At 52.9% G+C, this 23,395-nt stretch overlaps 3 protein-coding genes across 3 annotated transcripts in view; 2 read left to right on the forward strand and 1 right to left on the reverse strand.

The window, feature by feature from the left end:
* Nucleotides 1–23,395, forward strand: part of LOC111922621 (uncharacterized) — an 813,543-nt gene that overhangs the window by 498,137 nt on the left and 292,011 nt on the right. The window lies entirely within an intron of this gene.
* LOC111945726 (uncharacterized) overlaps nt 1–23,395 on the reverse strand; it is a 555,958-nt gene that overhangs the window by 81,910 nt on the left and 450,653 nt on the right. The window contains exons 12-13 of the mRNA XM_086874769.1: nt 8,438–8,722; nt 5,762–5,768 (exon numbers count right to left, since the gene is read on the reverse strand). Of these exons, the coding sequence (XP_086730895.1) occupies nt 5,762–5,768; nt 8,438–8,722 (292 nt within the window). The remainder of the gene's footprint in view (nt 1–5,761; nt 5,769–8,437; nt 8,723–23,395) is intronic.
* LOC147645309 (olfactory receptor 14J1-like) lies at nt 18,164–22,495 on the forward strand. The gene is made up of 3 exons (XM_086874851.1): nt 18,164–19,003; nt 19,943–20,068; nt 21,128–22,495. Exons 2-3 carry the CDS (start codon nt 20,038–20,040, stop codon nt 22,081–22,083), a joined length of 987 nt encoding a protein of 328 aa, XP_086730977.1. The 5' UTR covers nt 18,164–19,003; nt 19,943–20,037; the 3' UTR covers nt 22,084–22,495.

Raw genomic sequence — 23,395 nt, forward strand, 5'->3', positions numbered from 1 at the left:
CTGAGAAGTTTGTGCGATCCTGGCCCCAATTATCTGCTTTAACGAGTCCCTTGGGAGCTTTGCATTGACACTCAGTGGGGCTCATCAATACTTTGAGATACTCAGGGCTTTTTCAGCTACTTTGGATTTTCCTTCCCACACTGAGTCTCTGGGAGGTTTTTGTGCAATCCTGGCCTCCAGTTCTCTCCTCCAAGGAGTCCATGAGGAGCCTGTGTTGGGGATGGACCTCAGTGGCACCCATTAATTCTTGGAGACACTTTGGGTCTTTCCTTGACCTTGACTCCTGGAAAGGTTTGTGCAATCTCCTCTAAGGTCCTGAAGTTGAAGGGCTCAGCTCCAAATGCACCACGGGGCTCATTAGGATCAAGCAAGTCCTAACAAACCATGGCTGTGCCTTGATTTCCCTCTGGTCTGGTGCAGTTCTTAGGAAAGTTTCCTACAATAGTTATGGAGAAATAGTTCAAAGAACTTTTAGGAAATAGGTATTCCTATTTAAAAGGGTATATTTTATTCCTGTTCTCTTTAGAGCAGAGGTGATTGCAGCATTCAGTGATGGATATTGATCCAGGGTCTCTCCTAAGGAGGTCTGGCCAGGTCAGAGAAGCTGTGCCTTGAGGTCTGACCCAGTGGGGACAACCTTGCTCCACATTCCCCAGCCCCATCCTGTCTCTCCTCACTCCCCTGGGACCTGCTTTGCTCACAGAACTGGCTGCACTCAGGCAAAGAGGGGTTTTCCTTCTTTGATTTTAGCAATCTAAAACTGCTGAGTTTCCCCATGGCAAGCAGACACCCTCCTCAAGTGTGTGCCAAGCCCAAGGTGCCACCAAGGAGGTTCCCCTTCCCCAAGGCAGAGCCACACAAGGAATGTTTCAGACACACAGGGAGTTCTACAATAAACACAACCCCAGAGTTGGCTGAAGGCAGAATTAGAGCAGCTGTTGAAGGACAGACAAGCTTTGAACTCCTTGCAGCTGAAAGCACCAAGTGGGTTTTTGGGAGGTGTGTGAGTGAGGCAAGAGTGAGGGAAGGGAAATGCAGAGAGCCCTGGAAGTGTTTCTGTGCAGACAGGCTGTGGGGAAGGGCACTGCAGAGCTGCCCTGGGCCAGCTGTGAGGGTGGATTTTCATCCCAACCTGCACTGGGCCATTGCAAGGGGCTGTTGCCATGGACACTGCACTGACCCCACTGCTGGTTTTGGGTGCCACGGCAACCCACATCAGATGTGAAAACTTGAATCAAGTTATTCCCAGAGGCTTGGCTTGTTAAGGAGTTCTGAATGTGAGTGAGCCGTGGGGCACTGAATTCCTGACCTGAAGAGCTGAAGGCTGAACAAGCCTTTGGAGAAGTAAAACTCAGCAGCAGCAGCAGCCTCCAAGTTGCTGAGGATGTCAGCAGCCCCCACTGAGGCCATCCCTGCCCAGAGACCGTGGGGGAATGGGCAGACAAGGAGAGCATCCCCGGGGCTGGGGAAGCAGAACTCACCAGCAGCTCCAGGTGGGAAATGGAGTGTGGAATGGGGCTGTGAAAGCCCTGCCTGGGCTGTGCCAAGCAGGACAGACAAGCCCTGATCCTCATCCCCCAAACAACTCTCTCAAGGAGACATTTAAAAGGAATTACAATTGTTTGTGTCCTCTGAGTTGGATGCACTGGACAAATACTGATAAGAGATCTTGAAGAGGTCAAAACCAGAAAACAATCTTTACTGGTAACTTTAGAAATTCTGAGAAAGTTTGACAAATTATTTAATATGACATTCAATCAACAAAAAACACTTCTCAAAGCATTAACTTGGCGCATTCAACTTCACAAACTATAAATCTATTTATTTTTAAGTGAATGCAAATTTGCAAGAGGACAGAAATAGAAGAAGACACAAAAAGAAAGACAAAGAAGATACAGAGAAACACACACACAGCTACCAACTCCTGGATTCCAGCAGTATTCAGATAGAAATTTCAAGAGGAGGTAGGGTCAAGATGTGTGCTTGCCTTGTGCTCAGCCTTAAGTTCCCCTTGGTTTTCCTGGGCCATTTCCGAAGGTGGGATTTCTGATCATTTGGTCACTCAGGAGCTGGGCTGGGGGCTCCAGAGGTGGGTGAGGAGCATTGCCTTTGGTGTGCCAGGGACTGGCAGACACTGCAGGGCTGGGATAGAGGCTCTGGGGGGATTGGGGTTCCAGGGCAGTGCAGTGCTGGGGTTACAGGGCAGGACAAGGCTGGACCTGACCCTTCCTCCCCTTTGAAACACAAAATGTTTCCAGCCAACAATCTCCTCCAGTCTCTCACAACAGGCAAAGCTGGAGGTGGAATTCCAATTTTGGTCATGGGCACCTGGCTGAGAAGGACAATTCTTTTCCATAGGAAGGAAAGAGGCACAGGGTTTGGAAAGCAGGTGAGAGCTGGACATCAGGAGGCCAAGGCCAGCCCAACTTGTCAGTAATGGCAGATTTTGTCTGGGAGCAGTCTTTGGATATAGCAGTCTTTAGAATGTTGGAGGTGGAATCCAAATTTTGGCCATGGATGCCTGGAGAAGCAGGACAGTTCTTTCCTGTAGGAAGGAATTCACAGTGCCTTAGTGAATTTAGTGTTTTAATAGCAGATGAGAAGAGACCCTCAACATGTCAAGGTCAGTTGGACCAGTCAGGTGGCCCCTGGGAGGCCAAACCAGCCAGACCTGTTCTGTGTTCCCTTGATTTTATAGGGCCCCATGGAGTCACAATGGACCCTTACTTCCATGGGGCCCTGCAGTGTCATAATGGTGCTGTGATTCCATGGGCTCCAGCAGTGTCATAGTGGAGCACTGGTTATAAGAAGACCTGCAGTGTCACAGTGGACTCTTGATTCCATGGAGTTCCACAGTGTCACAATGGCCTCAGGATCCATCAGGCCCTGCAGTGTCACAATGGTCCCAGCGATTCCATGAGGCCTTGCAGTGTCACAATGGTCTCTGTGGTCCCACAGGCCCCTCAATGTCACGTGACTCCTCTGTTCCATGAGGCCTGAAATGTCACAATGGACCTTGGCGGTTTGCAGTGTCACAAAGGTCTCCTCTGGCTCCACAGTGTCACCCTGGACCTTTGGTTCCATGCAGCCCTGCAGTGTCACAAAGGCCTCTTGGTTTCACGAGGCCCCACAGTATCCCAATGGTCCTCTTGGTTCTGTGGGGACCACAATGGTCTCACTGGTTCCATGAGGCCCCTCAGTGTCACAATGCTTTGTTTATTTCATGGTGCCCCACAGTGTCACAATGGTCCCTTGGTTCCATGGGGCCCTGTGCTGGTGCATTCCCCCCTCCCCTTCTCAGGCCGCCCTGCCAGCTGAGAAATGCTCCTTGGGCCTGGGCCTTGGCCAACAGCCCCTGGGCTCAGCTCCTCTGCAGCTCATCAGAAACACTGTCTGCTCCCAGGCACTGCTGCTGCCCAAGCAGCTCCTGCTTGCTTCAGGAGCAGCCCTGGGAACTGTTCCTGTTCCCTGCGTGGTACAACATCCCTGTTCTCAGCCTTGCAAAGAAAGCTGTTGATGCCAAGTGCGGCCAGGATGAAACACTGCTGTGCCTGAAGCCCCTCTCTTGGGGCCCTACAAACAGCGCTCCAAAAGGAGCCCCTTGCAGCTCTCCTGGGCCAGCCACCTCCCTCGGAGTGGGGCCTCTGTGAGCCGGGAACTCTCCCGTTTGCTGCACTCGGGGCATCCCCGAACAAGGACGGAGCCTGGGCCGATCCCCCCACTCCTCCAGGCTCAGCCCTTGGCCCGCTGGGGAGATGCCAAAGCATCGGCAGGGAGCATTTCCCTGCCCTGCAGGGGAATTTCTCACAGCTGCCTTGCACTGCCTCTTTGTGTCTGTGTGCACACACCAGTGCTGTGCCCTGGCAAATGTGGCAGAAATGCTGCTCTCAGAGGGGTTGGAGTGCCTTGGAGATCTGAGTCAGGCAGGCCTGTGAGTGAGGGTAAGTCACGAGGTATAAGCTAAGTTCAATGCTGCCTAGTGTTCTTCTTTTACTCCATTGTTATGTTTAAAATAAATTATAAGCTAATTTAAATACTGTTTAGTATTATTACTCTGCTAATTTGCTTAGTCATAGGTTATAAATCAGGTAAAATACAGTAAATGCTGTTGTTTTGCTAAATTGTTGTCGTTCCGATTGGGAACGGCTAGAAAGAACGACACTGGACTCTCAAGGGAGTCACAACATGAGAATTCCTTAGTTTATTGCTTCAGCCCTGTCTTATAGACAGATACGTGGAAAGTACAGAAAAGAAACTCTTATTGGCTAACAAAGTGCTACATCACCATCATTGGTCAGGGGCACACTGCCCCCTTGACCCTCTCCTGCAAGGAGAAAAAAGAGAACAGACAAACAGCACCTGGCAGTTGTTTTCTGTCTCTGAGGATTGTTTTGAAATCCTCCTTTGAATTCTCAGGCTAGCTTCTCAGGCAGGACTGAGAGGCTATGGGCCTGCATTTTCTGCAGCTCCCTGCAGCCTGTTCTAAAGCTAGCATCCATAAATTGTGACAGTTGAGGTTTCAGTTAAGGTTAAGGTATAACTGAAGTCCTGTTAAGTTTGAGCTCTGTTAAGTGAGCCAACTCTGGGATGTTATCATGTGTTGTCATACAACTGTACTGCGATGTCACAGAAGACTGTGATGTCAAAAATTCAACCTGTGAAGTCACAGTCTGTTCTGTGATGTCACAGAGCCACCCTCGATGATGGCAGTCTCTGCTCAATGGCCTCACACCATCCTTTATGATGTCACAGTCAGCTCCGTGATGTCATAACCCCATCAGTGATGTCACACAACCATCTCTGTGAATGTCATAGAGATACCCTGTAATGTCACAGCACATACTTTGACCTCACAATCACGTCTATGATGTCATACAGCCATGCCATGATGTCACAGCCATCTCTGTGATGTCACACAGTCTCCTCTATGATGCTGTAGTTACTCAGTGACCTCACACAACAAACTCTGTGATGTCACAGCCCCATCTGTGACCTCACACAACCCACTCGGAGCTGTCACACAGCCCCTTTCTGACATCACAGCTGCTCTGGGGCTCCAGGACACAGCCACAGAGGTGTTGCTGGGACACAGCCACCTCTGGCACATCCCACAGCCCCTGCCAGTGCTGAGCCCCTGGCAGCTCTGTCTGGGCCTGCTCTCTGTGTCCCTGAGCTGGCCTGGCAGGGCCCCAGCCCTGCTGGGCTGTGCTCAGGAGCTGCTCCTGGCCAGAGCTGTCTCTCTGCAGCGCTGCCCTTGCCAGGAGCTGCCTCTGGGCCAGGAGCCCGGCCCAGTTCAGCAGCACAGACACAGCACCAGCACTTTCATCACCCTCTCAGGCCTTTGGGGCTCTTGGCATCACAGTCAGTCCCTCACAGTGCTCCAGAAACTCCTCAAGAGCTCCAAGTCAGTTGGAAACACCGAAGTTTCTTGCAGTTGAAATGAGAGACACGAGTGAGAAAGCGTCCCCAGGTTCCAGGCAGAGCAGAAGACTGGAGGCCCTGATGGCAGCTGGGGACAAGCAAGGGAAAGGTGTCTGTGGTGCTGAGCAAAGCTGGATGTGTTTCAGGAATGGCAAGGGCCAAGGGCTGAGCCCCAGCCCCTGGCAAGGCAGATGCTGTCCCTCCCTCATTGCTCAGGGCTCTTCCCGGGCCACTGGCATGTGGGGATGTGCAATGCCAAGGGCAGCACCATGGGGCGGCCCCTGCCAGGCTGCTGAGCAGGGACAAGGAAGCAATGAGGCCCCAGGGCTGCCAGGGTCACTTGTCCCCTGCTGGCCTCAGGCCCAGGGCCAGCAGCCATGGCCAAAGGGCTGCACAAGTTGCCTCAGGCAGGGCCTTGCAGCTGCACAGCCCAGGGTCCTCAGCCTCTACCTGCTGCTTATGGGATGAGGCCTCCAGACCCCATCCTGGGAGATTTTTGGGTCCTCTCCATGGTCTGTGAAGATGGAAACACTGGTCAAAGTTATTTCCTCCCAGATCTTGCAATGACACAACAAGGATCAATATCTTTAAAGTGATCTAGAGTGGATTTGGATTTGTTAGAAGGAGGAAATATTTTACAATGAGAGTGGCACAAAACTGTAACTGTTTTTCCAGAGAAATGGATGCCCCATCCCAGAAATGCTCCCAGAGCAGGAGCTCTGTGCAACCTAACACAGTGAAAGCCCCTCCCCAAGGATGGAATTCCTGTTGTGTGGGTTCTCTCATGTGCTGGGTGCCCTCACAACCCTCCTGGCCAGAATGTCTGCTGAGGGCCAGCCAGGCTGCTGCAGTGGCACTGACCTCACAGCCATCACCATTGCAGCCATGTCCCCTGGGCCTGGCTCTCCCCTTTCCTCTGCCCCTGCCTTGTCTCTGCTGCCATGAAGAGTTGTTTCATTATTATCTTGTCCCCAGGGTGCTGGGGCCAATTGCTTCCCAGTCAGGCTCCTGGAGCAGCAGTGGCTTTTCAGAGCCCAGCCAGAAATGAGCCCTGAAGCAGCAGCTCTGCAGTGCTGGCCACCAGGCTGGGGTGCCAAGGGAGCCTTCTGGCCATGGCCTGGAAGCAGCTGCTGCTGCCAAGGTGCCTTTGGTGCCTCAGGCTGTCCCTGGCACAGCTCCCAGCACGGCACTCTGCACTTGTGCCAGAGCCCTTCCCTGGCTTGGGGCTGGCCTGGGGCTTTTCCTACAGCGGGATCTGCCCTGGCCATGGCACAGGAAAGGCAGTTCCTGCTGGAGCAGGAGGCTGTGCCTGGAATGAGCTCAAACAACTCCAGCAAGGCCCTGTTCACTTCAAAATTGCTTCCTAGAGCACCATAGTCTAATAATTGTTATAGCTCCTCTAGTCTGGAGTAAATAACTCTTGTTCTTTATTTACTCTGTGCTGTAAATAAATTCTTCTCTTTAATCATGATCAGAATCAATTGTAGCTGTATTTATATCAATATCTCTGGTATACCATTGTTAATCCTGCGGGACAAATTGCATTACGGTTCAGTTCCACCTGTCAAATATTTACACATAAACCTTTGACAAACTCTGGGGCTGGGATTGAATCCAGCTGCTTTCAGTCTCCTCTCTTAGAAGGAATTTAAGAGTTGAGGCATCCCAGTGGGGTTTGAGGATCCCTGGTGGCTGTTGGGTGTCATTTCTCCACCTCATGACCCAGCAGGGGTTTCTCCAATAAAGAAATAAAGCTTTTGCCTGAAGCTATCACTCTGCCCATGCCAGGAAGCCCTGGGAGTATCTGTGACATCCCGGCTCTTTGGCAGCCTGGGGACTCCTGGGATGTCACCGTGGAGCCCCCGGGAGTGCCTGTGACAGAACGGTGCCTTTGCAGCCCAGGGTCCCCTGGGATGTCACCATGGAATTACTGTGACTGCGTCTGAGCACACGGCTCTTCAGCATCCCCAGAAACCCCTGGGAGGTCTCTGTGGAGCCCCTGTCTGTGCCTGACTCAGACCTGGAGCCAGAGTCTGTTGCCATGGCAACCATTTGCAGTCCCATCCCCAGGCTCATGAGATCCCAGAGCCACAGAATTGGCTGAGTTGGGAGGGAGCCATGGGGATCCTCCAGTCCAACTGCTGGCCCTGCACAGGACACCCCAACAATCCCAGCCTGGGCCTGGTAGCGCTGGCCAAACGCTGCTGGAGCTCAGCCAGCCCTGGAGCTGGGAGCCTTCCCTGGGGAGCCTGTTCAGTGCCCCAGCAGCCTCGCGGGAAAAACCTTTTCCTCACATCCAGCCTAAACCTGCCCGCCTCAGCTCCAGCCGCTCCCTCCACTCCTGGCCCTGGGCACCAGAGGGAAGAGGTTCCCGCAGCCCCCAGCCAGGGACCCGCTCCCAAAGCTGCTGCCATGGCAACCAGGCCTGGCACCAGCTGGGATGCTCGGTTTCCATGGGCTGGGCTTCAGGAATGGCATTCCCCAATTTCCTGCTCCTGCTGAAACCGCGCTGCTGCTCGCTTCCCTCCCACCTCCCATGGAAAGCACAAAAGGCAAAGATCCCAGGCTGGGATAAGAACAATTTATTGAGAACAGCAATGAGATGAGGAACAAACGGGAACAGAAACAATGTGGATAACAGAAGGGATAAGACAAACTATTCATAGGGAAAATTAAAATGCGACTGACTGGCTCTTCCTGGCCACATATTTCCTCCTGCCAAGAAAGGACACTCTTCTCCTCTGGTGAGGGAGAGGGAGTCCTTTTCCCGCCCCTGGCAATGACCTGAGATGGGATTGAATATAATGATAGGGCCATGGCCAGACTCTCATGTTCTTTGATCGCTCATCATGTCATTGCCATGGGCAGGAAGAGGGACAGGTGTCTTCCCAGCATGGATCCCAGGGAACACGGATCACCAGGTCTATTCCCAATGTGGATTCTCCAAGGGGGGATGAAGCTGGAGCTGTGGAGAAAGCTCTTCCTGCACTTGGGGCACTGGCAGGGCTTCCCTTACTGGTGCCTCCGTTGGTGTCTGGTCAAGTGAGAGCTCTGGGTGAAGCTCTTCCCACACTGGGGACACTCGTAGGGTCTCTCCCCAGTGTGGATACGTTTGTGTTTACTGAGGTCGGACCTGTTTCTGAAGCTCTTCCCACATTCCCCACACTCATAGGGCCTCTCCCCAGTGTGGATGTGCCGGTGGGTGATGAGGTGGGAGTTTTGCTTGAAGCCCTCCCCACAGTCAGGGCAGCAGAAGGGCCTCTCATCCGTGTGAATCCGCTGGTGCTGGAGGAGACTGGAGCTGGTCTGAAACCTCTTCCCACACTCAGGACACTCATAGGGCCTCTCCCCAGTGTGGATGTGCTGGTGGATGATGAGTTGGGACTTGAAGCTGAAGCCCTTCCCACATTCCCCACACTCATAGGCCCATTCCCCAGTGTGGATCATCTGGTGGCAGATCAGGCTGTTGCTCTGGCTGAAGCTCTTCCCACACTCCAAGCACTTGTAGGGCTTCTCCCCATCCTGAAGCTGCTCATGGACCACCAGCTCAGAGCCCTGGCTGGATCTCCGGCCGCCTTCCTGGCAAAGGGTGGGTCTTTCCTCCTCAGAGCATCCTGGGATGGGTTTGGAGCCCCTCCTCCTGTGGGATCTCTGGGGATTTTCCTCCCTGTTGGATTCCTGCACCGTGGAGCTGCTCAGAACGGCCTTGTCCACGAGGTTGTGCCGCAGGGATTTGTACTCCCTGGTCTCCATTCTTAGCTTCTTGTCTGGGGGAGGAAGGACAAGGAGAGGATGGGATTTGCCTTCGTGCCAGAGGGAAGGGGAAGGAGATCCCTCCAATGCGTCCCCAGCAGGACGCAGGAGAGAGGGGGAAAGGGGCACTGACTTCCTCCTCACCTGCCTGGGATTCCTGGGGCATCTTCCTCTTCCTTGCAGCCTTGTCATCCATCAAGCCAAGGTTTGGGATGGGGAAATCCTGGTTCGGGAGAGAACAAGGAATGAGCACGTTGAGTTTGAAGGTCCCTCTGTCCAAGTCCCTCTCTAGAAGTCCCTGGGTATCTGGGGGGTCTTGGTTTGAAAGGAAAGGTGTTTGCTAAGGAAAGCAGAAACCCCCATTCAAATTGATAAAAATGTAAGCAACAGCCCTCTCCAAATTATTATAACCTTGAAATCAAAGTGATCTCAGTTAAAGATATAGGAATAGAAATAATAGTTCTTTACTAAAGGAATAAAAATGAAAATGCAGCAGTATAAAAGAAAAAAACCAACAAAAAAACAACAGTCTGAGAGAGTCAGAATACAACCTGACACCCTGTTGGTCAGGGTGCTGGTAGCAGTCTGATTAATTGGTGGCTACAGTCCTCCTGGAGTGACTGATGTGGTTCTCTTGAAGCAATGATCCCATAGAATTGCGTACATTACCTCTGAAGTTCCGGTGCTGTAGATGGGTCTGGTCTTTCCTCTGGGAATCCAGTGGAGAAAGACTGCCTGTGGTGCTCTGATTCCAAGATTATATCCATGCAGGAATGCTTGGCTCCTCCCCCTGGGTGGAGCATCTCACAATGGGATGATGTCATTTTATCAGTCCTGCAGTGAGACTCAATGGCCCATTAACAGAAGATATCCCCCTGGAGGAAGGATGGGTGGTGGAAGAGATAAAGAACACTGCCCCACCTGGTTTTAACAGCTGGCCCATTAACAGAAGATATCCCCCAGTTATGAGGGATGGGTGATGAAAGAGATAAAGAAAACTGCTCTACCAGTTTTTAACAGATGGTGATAGAATACATACTTTTGGTTACAACTTGCATTGCAACCCAAGACATGGGGTCCATATAAACCTCCCAAACACCAGGACTTAGCCCTGAAAATGCCTCCCAGGTGTTCCCCATCTCTGGTCTCCCTCCTTTGGTGTTCAGGGGTTCCTCCCTGTCCCAGCTGCTGGGGTTCATGCTTGTACTGGGGGTCCCCTGTCTACTCGGTCCCTGACCTCTTCTGGCTGCTGGGAGTGCCAGGAATCCAAAAAGTTCCCCCATTTCCACTCAGCTTTGGAGTTCTTCATTCTTCAAACATCCCCCCAAAAAAACCCAATCCAGGGACACCCCAGAATATCTGGGCTGAGCTCCCCCACCCTGGGCACTTCTGGGATGGGGTGTGATGATCCCACAGGTGGGGGCCTGTGAATTCAGGGAGTGCTTGACCTTGTGGTTCTTTCTCCTTTCCCTGATCCTCCTATGTCCCTCCTTCAGGCTGAAGAAGCTGCTCAAGGAGTCAGAAGCAAAACTCCAAGTCCCTTGGAGCTTCAATCAGCCCAGCTGAGGGCAGGGACTGCCAAAGGCTCCCCAGGGACTGGTGAGAGCAGATCCTGGAGGCCAGGATTGCCAGGAACCAAAGGCTCTGAGCAGGGAACTGCAATGCTGAGCAAGCCTTGGCTGGGTTGGAGGAAGCAGAAAGGCCAAGTCCTGAGCCCAGGCCTGGCCCAGCAGGGCCTGTCCCTCACGGGTGGCTCGGGGCTCTTTGTGGGGCAGTGGGATGTGAGGGGCAGCAAGGACAAATGCCATAAACCTGTGTGACACTCCAGATCCTTATGGAACCAAGGGGCCAGTGTGACACCATGGGAAGTTGTGAAACCAAGGGGATCGTTGTGGCACTCTTGGGCCCATGGAACCAAGGGACCATTGGGACACTGTGGGGCCTTATGGAAACAAGAGGCCACTGTGAGCCTGCAGGGCTGTAACACCCCAGAACACTTCAATGCTGGTGGTAACCAAAGGTTCCTGTGCTTGAATTTGGCGCACAGGAGAAACAACAACCAGACCTTTTCAACATGGACAGATGCAAAGAATATTCTTGGTAGGAAGGGACCCACAAGGACCATCAAGTCCAGCTCTTAAGATAATGGCCCCACAAGGATCAAACCCACAACCTCGGTGATACTGGCACCATGCTCTGACCAACTGAGCTAAGAGGTCAAAATGACACAAAATTTAACTGGCAAAATACAGACAATCAAGGAACTATGGCAAAGGGTTTAATCCAACATCCAACTGCACAAAGAACTCTTACCATAGCCTTAACTTTGCAAACTTAGCTCATTTAACCTAAAAAGTGTTAACCCTTAAGATTTTGGGTAACATTAAGATATCCAAAAATATTCCAGGTACGTAGGATAGGAAGGAGAATAAAAAGAGACCAGAAAGACAGAAGATCTACAGAAAAACACTTCCAGAATGATCCCAGTCACTCCCACTACAATCTCAGTCACCCCCAGTATGAGCTGTTGCACCCAGCCACCCCTAGTATGGTTCCAGTCACACCCAGGCCCTCCCAGTATGATTCCAGTCATGGCCAGAGTGACTCCCTGTCATTCCCAGGATGGGCCCAGTTGTTCCCAGTCACCTCCAGCATGGTTCCAGTCCCAGCCAGCACCTTTGTGGTCACTTCCAGTATGATCCCAGCTAGTTCCAGTAGGATCCCAGTATGACCCCAGCATGGGCACAGCTGCTCCCAGGATTATCCAGTGTGGTTCCAGTTGCTCCCATTTACCTGCACTGTGGTTTCAGTTTCTCCCAGTCTATCCCAGTTGCTCCTAGTCACTCTTCAGGTGCTTCCAGGCTGATTCCAGTTGCTCCCAGCCACTCTCAGTCACCCTGAGTGCAGTCCCAGTTGCTGCCAGTATGGTCCCAGTCTTGCCCAGCATGGCCCAACTGCTCCCACTCTGATCCCAGTAGGATGCCAGTTACCCTCAGGATGGTTCCAGTTGCTCCCTGTTCCTCCCAGCATGATTCCAGTTGCACCCAGTTGGCCCTAGTATAGTCTCAGTCGCTTCCCAGATTATCCCAGCTGCTCCCAGCAAGGTTGCAGTCATTCCCAGCTGCCCCCAGTGCAGACCCAGTCACTCCCAGTTGTTCCCAGTTGTCCCCAGCATGGTTCCCATTGTTCCCAGTGTGTTCCCAGTCATCCCCAATATGGTCACAGACACGCCCAGTATATCCCAGCTGCCCTCAGCATGTCCATAGACATTCCCAGACAGTCCTAGTAATCCCAGTTAGGTGCTTGTTATCCCAGTATGATCTCAGGTCCAGCATATCCCAGTCAAGCTGGGATTCACTCCCTGAATTCACAGCCCCCCCATCCATGGGATCAACACCCCCCCTATCCCACAGGTTACCAGGGAGGGGGAGCTCGGCCCAGATATCCTGGGGGCTTCCTGGGTTGGGTTTTTGGGGGTGATGATTGGAGAATGAAGAACACCAAGGCTGAGAAGAAAATGTCCTTTAGGGGGACATTTGGGGTTCCCAGTGGCAGCTGCCAGCAGAGGCAGCCTGGAGGAGCAGAGCCCTGTGTCCCCCAGGACCCCAAAGTGGGGAGCCCAGAGAGGGGGAGTGCCATGATTTGAGGAACCCTCAATTAAATAGAGAGGGGCAGGGGGGTCTCCTTGGTCCCCCTGCACCCCCAAGAAGGGAATAAGGGGAGCAGGGACCCTGGGACCCCAAAACCTTCCTGCATCCCTAAGTGGGGAGATCGAAATGGGAAGAACTTTTCAAATTCCTGGCACTCCCAGCAGCCTGAAGAGGTCAGGGACCAAGTAGACAGGGGACCCACAGTACAAGCGTGACCCCCAGCAGCTGGGACAGGGGTGAAAGCCTGAACACCAAAAAGGAGAGAACAGAAATGGGGAACTTCTGGAAAGCATTTTCAGGGCCAAATTTTGGTGGTGTACAATTTTTATGGACCCCATGTCTTGGGTTGCAATGCAAGATGTAACCAAAAGCATATATTCTCTCACCATCTGTTAAAAGCTAGAGGAGCAGTTTTCTTTATCTCTTTCATCACCCATCCCTCATAAATGGGGGATGTCTTCTGTTAATGGGCCAGCTGTTAAAACCAGGTGAGGCAATGTTCTTTATCTCTTCCACCACCCATCCTTCCTCCAGGGGGATATCTTCTGGTAATGGGCCATTGAGTCTCACTGCAGGACTGATAAAATGACATCATCCCATTGTGAGATGCTCCAGCCAGGGAGAGGAGCCAAGCATTCCTGCATGAATATAATCAGAGCATCAAAGCACCACAGGCAGTCTTTCTCCACTGGATTCCCAGAGGAGAGACCGGACCCATCTACAGCCCCGGAACTTCAGAGGTAAGCTACAATCTTCTATGGGATCACTGCTTCAAGAGAACCACATCAGTTACTCCAGGAGGACTGCAGCCACCATTAAATCGGACTGCTACCAGCACCCTGACCAACAGGGTATCAGGTTGTATTCTGACTCTCTCAGAGTGCTGTTTTTTTGTTTTTTTTCTTTTGTACTGCTGCATTTTCATTTTTCTTCCTTTAGTAAAGAACTATTATTTCTATTCCTATATCTTTATCTGAGAGCACTTTGATTTCAAGATTATAATAATTTGGAGAGGGTTGTTGCTTACATTTTTATCAATTTCAATGGTGGTTTCTGCCTTCCTTAGCAAACACTTTCCTTTCAAACCAAGACCCCCCAGATACCCAGGGACTTCTAGAGAGGGACTTGGACAGAGGGACCTTCAAATTCAACGTGCTCATTCATTGTTTTCTCCCAAACCAGGATTTCCCAATCCCAAACTTTGGCTGGCTGGATGAGAAGGCTGCAAGGAAAAGGAAGATGCCCCAGGACACCCAGACAGGTGAGGAGGAAGTCAGTGCCCCTTTCCCCCTCTCTCCTGCTCCATCTCCCAGCCCAGCATGGCCCCCGGCTGCAGGACAACCCCGCTGCCGACGCTGTCCTGCCGGGGACGCACTGTGGGGATCTCCTTCCCCTTCCCTCTGGCACGGAGGCAAATCCCATCCTCTCCTTGTCCTTCCTCCCCCAGACAAGGAGCTGAGGATGGAGACCAGGGAGGACAAATCCCCACGGCAGAACTTCGTGAAAGGTGACTGTTTTCAGCTGCTCCACAGCACAAAAATCCAATGGGGAGGAAAAGCTTCCGAGATCCCGCAGGAGGAGGGGCTCCAAACCCATCCCAGGGTGCTCTGAGGAGGAAAGACCCACCCTGTGCTTGGAAGGCGGCCGGAGATCCAGCCAGGGCTCTGAGCTGGTGGTCCATGAGCAGCTTCAGGATGGGGAGAAGCCCTACAAGTGCTTGGAGTGTGGGAAGAGCTTCAGACAGAGGAAAACCCTGATCTGCCACCAGATGATCCACACTGGGGAATGGCCCTACAAGTGTGGGGAATGTGGGAAGGGCTTCAGCTTCAAGTCCCAACTCATCATCCACCAGCGCATCCACACTGGGGAGAGGCCCTACGAGTGTCCTGAGTGTGGGAAGAGGTTTCACAGCAGCTCCACTCTCCTCAGGCACCAGCGGATTCACACGGATGAGAGGCCCTTCCGCTGCCCCGACTGTGGGGAGGGCTTCAAACACAACTCCACCCTCATCACCCACCGGCGCATCCACACTGGGGAGAGGCCCTACAAGTGTACCCAGTGTGGGAAGAGCTTCACCCAGAGCTCTCACTTGACCAAACACCAACGGAGGCACCGGTAAGGGAAGCCCTGCAAGTGCCCCTAGTGCAGGAAGTGCTTTGTGCACTGCTCCAGCGTCATCCACCCTTGGAGGACTGACTTTGGGAAGAGACCTGATGATTCATGTTCCCTGGGATCCATGCTGGGAAGACACCTGTACCTTTTCCTGCCCATGGCAATGTCATGATGTGGGATCAAAGAATGTGAGACTGTGATCATGGTCCATTATATTCAATCCCATCTCAGGTCATTGCCAGGGGCAGGAAAAGGACTCCCTCTCTCTCACCAGAGAAGGGTGTGCTTTCTTGGCAGGAGGAAATACGTGGCGAGGAAGAGTCAGTTGGTGGTATTTTAGTTTTCCCTGTGAATAAATTGTCTTATCCTTTCTGTTACCAAAATTGTTTCTGTGTCTGTTTGTTCCTTATCCTGTTGCTGTTCTCAATAAATTGTTCTTATCCCAGCCTGGGATCTTTGCCATTTGTGCTTTCCATGGGAGGTGGGAGGGAAGCAAGCGGCAGCGTGGTTTCAGCAGGAGCAGGAAATCGGGGAATGCCATTCCTGAAGCCCAGCCCGTGGAAACCGAGCATCCCAGCTGGTGCCAGGCCTGGTTGCCATGGCAGCAGCCTTGGGAGCGGGTCCCTGGCTGGGGGCTGCGGGAACCTCTTCCCTCTGGTGCCCAGGGCCAGGAGTGGAGGGAGCGGCTGGAGCTGAGGCGGGCAGGTTTAGGCTGGATGTGAGGAAAAGGTTTTTCCCCGAGGCTGCTGGGGCACTGAACAGGCTCCCCAGGGAAGGCTCCCAGCTCCAGGGCTGGCTGAGCTCCAGCAGTGTTTGGCCAGCGCTGCCAGGCCCAGGCTGGGATTGTTGGGGTGTCCTGTGCAGGGCCAGCAGTTGGACTGGAGGATCCCCATGGCTCCCTCCCAACTCAGCCAATTCTGTGGCTCTGGGATCCCATGAGCCTGGGGATGGGACGGCAAATGGTTGCCATGGCAACAGGCTCTGGCTCCAGGCCTGAGCTGGTGTCCATGGCAACCAGCCCTGGCATGGGGTCTCCATGGAGCTGCCAAGGGACTGACCATAGCAACAGGGGGCTGGTGATGGTTGTTATGGAAACAGACCATAACAATGGGTCAGATGTTGCCATGGGAGCAGACCACAACAGGGAGACAGCTCTGGCCAGGAGCAGCTCCTGAGCACAGCCCAGCAGGGCTGGGGCTCTGCCAGGGCAGCTCAGGGACACAGAGAGCAGGCCCAGACAGAGCTGCCAGGGGCTCAGAACTGGCAGGGGCTGTGGGATGTGCCAGAGGGGGCTGTGTCCCAGCAGCACCTCTGTGGCTGTGTCCTGGAGCCCCAGAGCAGCTGTGATGTCAGAAAGGGCTGTGTGACAGCTCCGAGTGGGTTGTGTGAGGTCACAGCTGGGGCTGTGACATCCCAGAGTTTGTTGTGTGAGGTCACTGAGCAGCTGCAGCATCACAGAGGGGATCCTGTGACATCACAGAGCAAGCTGTGACTTCAGAGTGTGGCTGTATGACATCACAGTGTGGGCTGGGTGATATCACTTAGTAAGTTGTGATGTGAGAGAGGACTGTGACACCAGAGGTTAGATGTACAACATCACAGAGAGGGTTGTGACATCACTGAGCAGACTGTGACACCACATGGTTGTGATATGAAATTCAAGAGTGGGCAGTGACATCATAGAAGAGCCATGTGACATCTCAGGACAGGTTGTATGACATCACAATACTGACTGTGACATCACAGAGTGAACTATGACATCAAATGTTGCTGTGTGATATCACAGGAGGCTGTGTGACATCACAAGGTGGTTTTGTGGCACATAGGAAGAGATGTGACATCACAGAAATGCAGTGTGACATCCCAGGGCAGGTTGTGTGACACCACTGAGTGGGATGTGACATCCCTGGTGGCTGTGTGACATCTCGAGGTCACTGGGGAGGTCACTCTGCCCCAACTTCCCTCACAGTTCCCCCCAGAGAAGTCCAACGCTGCCCTTGCAGCAGCCTGTCTACACAGAAACACTTCCAGGGCTCTCTGCATTTCCCTTCCCTCACTCTTGCCTCACTCACACACCTCCCAACAACCCACTTGGTGCTTTCAGCTGCAAGGAGTTCAAAGCTTGTCTGTCCTTCAGCAGCTGCTCTAATTCTGCCTTCAGACAACTCTGGGGTTGTGTTTATTGTAGAACTCCCTGTGTGTCTGAAACATTCCTTGTGTGGCTCTGCCTTGGGGAAGGGGAACCTCCTTGGTGGCACCTTGGGCTTGGCACACACTTGAGGAGGGTGTCTGTTTTCCATGGGGAAACTCAGCAGTTTCAGATTGCTAAAATCAAAGAAGGAAAACCCCTCTTTGCCTGAGTGCAGCCAGTTCTGTGAGCAAAGCAGGTCCCTGGAGAGTGAGGAGAGACAGGATGGGGCTGGGGAATGTGGAGCAAGGTTGTCCCCACTGGGTCAGACCTCAAGGCACAGCTTCTCTGAGCTGGCCAGACCTCCTTAGGAGAGACCCTGGATCAATATCCATCACTGAATGCTGCAATCACCTCTGCTCTAAAGAGAACAGGAATAAAATATACCCTTTAAAATAGGAATACATATTTCCTAGAAGTTCTTTGAACTATTTCTCCATAACTGTTGTAGGAAACTTTCCCAAGAATTGCACCAGACCAGAGGGAAATCAAGGCACAGCCATGGTTTGTTAGGATTTGCTTGATCCTAATGAGCCCCGTGGTGCATTTGGAGCTGAGCCCTTCAACTTCAGGACCTGAGGAGGGACTGCACAAACCTTTCCAGGAGTCCAAGTCAGAGGAAACACCCAAAGTGTCTCCAGGCATTAATGGGTCCCACTGAGGCCCATCCCAAACACAGGCTCCTCATGGACTCCTTGGAGGAGAGAACTGGAGGCCAGGATTGCACAAAAACCTCTCAGAGACTCAGTGTGGGAAGGAAAATCCAAAGTAGCTGAAAAAGCCCTGAGTATCTCAAAGTATTGATGAGCCCCACTGAGTGTCAATGCAAAGCTCCCAAGGGACTCGTTAAAGCAGATAATTGGGGCCTTGATTGCACAAACTTCTCAGAGACTCAGGGTGGGAAGGAAAAAGGAAAGTGCCTTAAGAACCTGAAGTACCTTGAAGCATTAATGAGCCCCACTGAGTGCTGTTACTGACAAAGGCTCTCAAGGGACTAATTACAGCAGATAATTGGAGGCCAGGATTGCACAAAGCTCTCAGAGACTCCAAGGCAAAAGCCAAAGTCCTTTGAAAAAGCTGCAGTCCCTGGGAGCATGAAGGAGCCCCCAGGGCCATTCCTGAGCAAGGCTCCCCAGGGACTCCTTCCAGCAGATCCCTGAGGCCACTGGCATGTGGGCTAGGGGGGATGCTGAGGGCAGGCCAAGGGGGTGACAGTGGCCAGCCTTGCTGGGGCTGTGCCAGGAGGCCCCAGGGCCTCAGGACAAGGTGTCTTCTCACAGCCCTTGCTGGCACAGCTTTGGCTGCTGTGGCCCAGGGCACCAAGCCTTGGCTTCTCTTTGTCCCCAGCTGTCATCAGTGCCTCCAGTTCTCTGCTCTGCCTGGGGCCTGGGGACACTTTCTCAGTCACATCCCTCAGTGGGACCCATTAAAAGTGAAAGAAACTTCGAAGTTGGATTCTGACTTGGAGTTCTTGAGAGGTTTCTTCCCCTCCCTGTCAGGGACTGATGTTCAGGGCCTCAGCACAAAGCCCCAAGAGGCTCATTAAAGTCCTGCTGCTGTGTCTGTGCTGCTGAGCTGGGCCGGGCTCCTGGCACAGAGGCAGCTCCTGGAAACCAAGAAGAGCTTCAAAAGCACATTTCTCTTGCTGAGCAGCTCTTCTGCCAGCCCAGCAGGGCTGGGGCACTGCCTGCAGCCACCCTGGGCACAGCCCAGAGGCACAGAGAGCTTCAATCAGTCAGGGCTGGGAAGGTGCTGAGAAGTGCCTGGGGCAGAATCCCTGCCAGCCCTTGACACAGGAAGCCTCTGGCTGCAGGACAATGCAGCTGCAGCTCCTGGAGGCATCTCCTCAAGCTGGAACATCCCAGTGCCTACAGACTCTGTGAGTACATGCTCTGCCTGTCCCTTGTGCAGAGCAGCCAGGGGTGCCCAGGGCTGTCCTGCAGAGCAGGGTCCTGCAGCCCAGGGCGCTGTGCTGGGGCAGGGACTCTGCTGCCTGCCAGGGACAGCTCTCAGCCGGCCCGGGGAGCTGCTCCCAGCGCTGGGGAGAAGCTGTGGGGGGAAGGAGCCACCCTGAGCAGGGCAGGGGCTGCTGCTGAGAGGGGCTGTGTGGGGCAGGGCTGCTCCCAGCTCCAGTCCTGCCTGGGCACAGCTCTGGAGGACACTTCCCAAAAGAAGGTGAGACTGGAATTGCTGTAAAGATCAGGAGCTTTCCTGAGACTGTTTTCAATTTCTTGCTTTAAGCAGGGTGGGAAAGCTGGGATGATGACAAAAAGATTTTTGCTTTTTATATATGTTTAATATATTTTTAGATCTGTAAACTATTATTATGTAGTTATAAAATGATAATCCTTAATTAACTCTATTAAACTACTATTATATACTTATATAACTATTATCATTAATTAATTCTGGTATGTTTCCTAACCTTTCTCTTAGATTTTAGAACTATAATCTCATCTTCTAAATAGATTTCTGAAATACTGTATAGTCTTATCATCAGGGAGAGGAGCTACAAGAAGAACATTTTGTTTTTTAACCAGAATATGAACAGTCATAACAGAAAGTGGGGCAAAGAAACCCTTGGACCTACTCCAGTGGGTTGACCCTGGGGTGTGTAACTGGGGCAGCTGAATCTCCTATTGAATGTTTCTGTTAAATATCCTAATTAATCAATCTTAATAAATTGTTGAAATAAGGGGCCGGGTGTGCCTCAACCCCACTGGGACACCTGGAAGTTTCCAATAAAGGTCTGGTTTTTACTTTACTGTTCTAACACTGTTGCAAAGGTTTGGGTTTTTTTTTTCTCTTTTGATTATAGACAACAAAGGGGATGAGAGAAGCAGAAGAGGAATTGTAATCCCAGAATCACAGAACATTCTGAGTTGAAAGGAACACACCAGGAACAGCAAAGTAATGTTGGAACATTTACAGAGATGCCAGAATTGTAAGTTTAAGTGCTCAGTCTCTGCTGGGAGCCTCCTAAACAGCCTAAATGCACTGCTCTGATATTGTCATTGGTACCTGGGGCTCTCAGGGAGGCTCTGGCATCTGCAGCAGCTGAGTCAGGCCCTGCCCTTGGGATTGCTGCCAGGCAGGTGTGTCCATGGGAATGGGGTGTCCCAGCTTCCCTGTGACCTGTGGGGCTGTGGGCAAAGCAGTCCATGGCAAAGGGGAATGAGCTGAGCCCCCTCCCTGAGATCCCATCATGGGCACACCTGGGGATCTCCTTGCTGTGTCCTTCCAAGCTCTGAGCTGCCCTCCTGGCTGCAAATCTGTGCCAGAGCCTCTCAGAGTTCCCTGAATGTCCCACGGGGAAGGGCAGAGATGCCACAGCTGAGGAAATGCTGTTGGCTCTGCCAAGGGAGCCGTGAGTGTCCTTGGCAGAGGGGGGTGCTGAGACCTTGCCCAGAGACCTTTAGAGAGGGTGAGACATTCAGGGATCCCTCTGCTCTGGGCAGGGTCTGGTTTATGCCAGGGTGACACAGGAGTGTGACTGTGCTCTGATTCCAGCCAAAGGTGCAAACCCAGGGCAGTTGGGAACAAGCCCATCCAGCCCCTCACCTTCCCTAAGCCACAGGGAATCCTTTGCCTCTCACATCTCTCAGTGGGAAATTCTGAGTGCAGCAGAAATGCTGGGGATTTCTGACCTCAGAGAACCAGGAATGATCTCTGGGCAGTAAAACAATTCCTAAAACCAAATCCTGCCATATTTTAGAAGTGTGTGTGCAGATGGCAACAAGCCCTTCTGCATTAGGAGTGATTCTTCTGACAAATCCTGAATTTCCAGCCTTGTCCCTCTCCTGCATGGCCACAAACCCAGGGCAGCAGGGCAGGGATGGCTCCTGGAGAGCCCCAGGCACAGGCTTGGCTGCTCCTGGCACACTCAGACAGCACAGCTGGAGCACAGGCAGGGACCTGGGTGAAGATTTTCCCAGAGCAGGAACAAGGCTGGGTGAGTCCCAGCCTCTCCTGATTTGTCACTGCTCTTTTTCTTCATGAACAGGTCCCCATGTGCAGCCACAGGAAATGTCCAACAGCAGCTCCATCAGCCACTTCCTCCTGCTGGCATTGGCAGACACGCGGCAGCTGCAGCTCCTGCACTTCTGCCTCTTCCTGGGCATCTCCCTGGCTGCCCTCCTGGGCAACGGCCTCATCATCAGCGCCGTAGCCTGCAGCCACCACCTGCACAGCCCCATGTTCTTCTTCCTGCTCAACCTGGCCCTCACTGACCTGGGCTCCATCTGCACCACTGTGCCCAAAGCCATGCACAATTCCCTCTGGGACACCAGACACATCTCCTACGCAGGATGTGCTGCACAAGTATTTTTTTTTGTTTTCTATGCCACAACAGAGTATTTCCTCCTGACCATCATGTGCTACGACCGCTACGTGTCCATCTGCAAACCCCTGCACTACGGGACCCTCCTGGGCAGCAGAGCTTGTGCCCACATGGCAGCAGCTGCCTGGGCCAGTGCCTTTCTCTATTCACTGCTGCACACAGCCAATACATTTTCCCTGCCCCTGTGCCATGGCAATGCCCTGGGCCAGTTCTTCTGTGAAATCCCACACATCCTCAAGCTCTCCTGCTCCAAATCCTACCTCAGGGAACTTGGGCTCATTGCATTCAGTGCCTGTTTAGCACTTGGCTGTTTTGTGTTCATTGTTTTCTCCTATGTGCAGATCTTCGGGGCCGTGCTGAGGATCCCCTCTGAGCAGGGACGGCACAAAGCCTTTTCCACCTGCCTCCCTCACCTGGCTGTGGTCTTTCTGTTCCTCAGCACTGCAGCATTTGCCTACCTGAAGCCCCCCTCCATCTCCTCCCCATCCCTGGATCTGGCAGTGTCAGTTCTGTACTCAGTGGTGCCTCCAGTCCTGAACCCCCTCATCTACAGCCTGAGGAACCAGGAGCTCAAGGCTGCAGTGTGGAGAATGATGACTGGATGGTTTCGGAAACGTTAAACTCCTGGAACATTTCTGAAAATCACTTATAATAAAAATCACCTTTGATACTTCCTGTTGGTTTAATTTTGGAGGTTTTCTGTGTTTTCCTTTTTTAATCCTGTCCACAAAGCAATGTTATTATTTGTGCCATTTCTCATTTTGTTTCTCTCCACCATCCCTGAGGCCACAGACTGTGTCAATGAGGCGCTGCACTCTTGGTGGCTTTCAATGAACAAGAGGATCTCCCAGCAAAGTTTTCTCCAGAGATCCCCCTTTTGTTCCCTTCTCTGGAGCTGCAGCAGCAGTGTCTGTGTGCAGAGCTGGGGGCAGATCAGTGCTGGCACAGCAGCTGTGCCCAGGAGCAGCAGCACTTGGTGTTGCCAGTGCTGCTCCCGTGCCACTGCCCCGCTGCCCTCCTGGCCCTGGTGTTGCTGCAGGGCCTGAGTGCTCTCGGGGCCGGGCACAGCCCTGGGGGTGGCAGTGCCGGGGCTGCAGCAGGGACAGGCCATGGGCACTGCTGGGGCAGCGCTGACGCCTCAGGGCAGGGCCTGGGGGCTCCAGGCTCCTTGCCCAGGCTCTCTCAAGAACATGGCCAGGCCAAAGCTCAGCACAGAAAACCCCCGTGAGCAGCCCCAGGGTGGCCGTGGGCAGGCTGGGGGCAAACAGCATGGCTGGGGCTCTGCAAGGTCCCTGGGAGAGATGGGAAGGAGCAGCAGAGCAGGGGCTGATCCATCCCCACTGTGCTGGACACCCCAGGGCAGCGTCCCAGAGCGTCCTCATGGAGCTGCCAACAACATCCCCCCTGTGCAGCCCTGGCCTCTCCCCCAGCTCAGAGAGGTGCCGCATCCTTGCAGGCACAGACACGGCAGCACTGGCTCAGGAGCCCCTGTTTGCACTGCCCAGAGCAGGCGTCAGCACCCCCATGGTGCTGTGGGGAGATGAACCTGAAGGAGCACAAATGCCATCAGCCCCTGGGGCCAGGAAGGGCTGGGGGATGGGAGGGAAACCACTCAGGTTTGTCGTGGCCTCTGGAGTCACACAGAAAGTTTGTTCCCATGAGCTGTGAGTTTCCTGTGCCACTGCAGACGTTGTTGCTCAGGACCAGGAAATCCCAACCCTCTGAATCGCACCTGGGATAGGGATTAGTGGAACTGCTGGAATGACAAGGACTGGAATGCTGGTGGAAAAGCCTGCACTAATTTAATTAACCCAATTTCCTGATGAAAAATAATACAGGAATTTCCTTTCTGGAATTGGAAAAGCAAGGAAACGTTTTTTTAGGAGGTGTCATAGGCACTCCCAGACTGGGGGTCTCCCTAACCCATCCTTT

This window comes from Cyanistes caeruleus, unplaced genomic scaffold (genome assembly GCF_971803275.1).
Source record: "Cyanistes caeruleus unplaced genomic scaffold, bCyaCae1.hap1.1 HAP1_SUPER_30, whole genome shotgun sequence".
Taxonomy (NCBI): Eukaryota; Metazoa; Chordata; class Aves; order Passeriformes; family Paridae; genus Cyanistes; species Cyanistes caeruleus.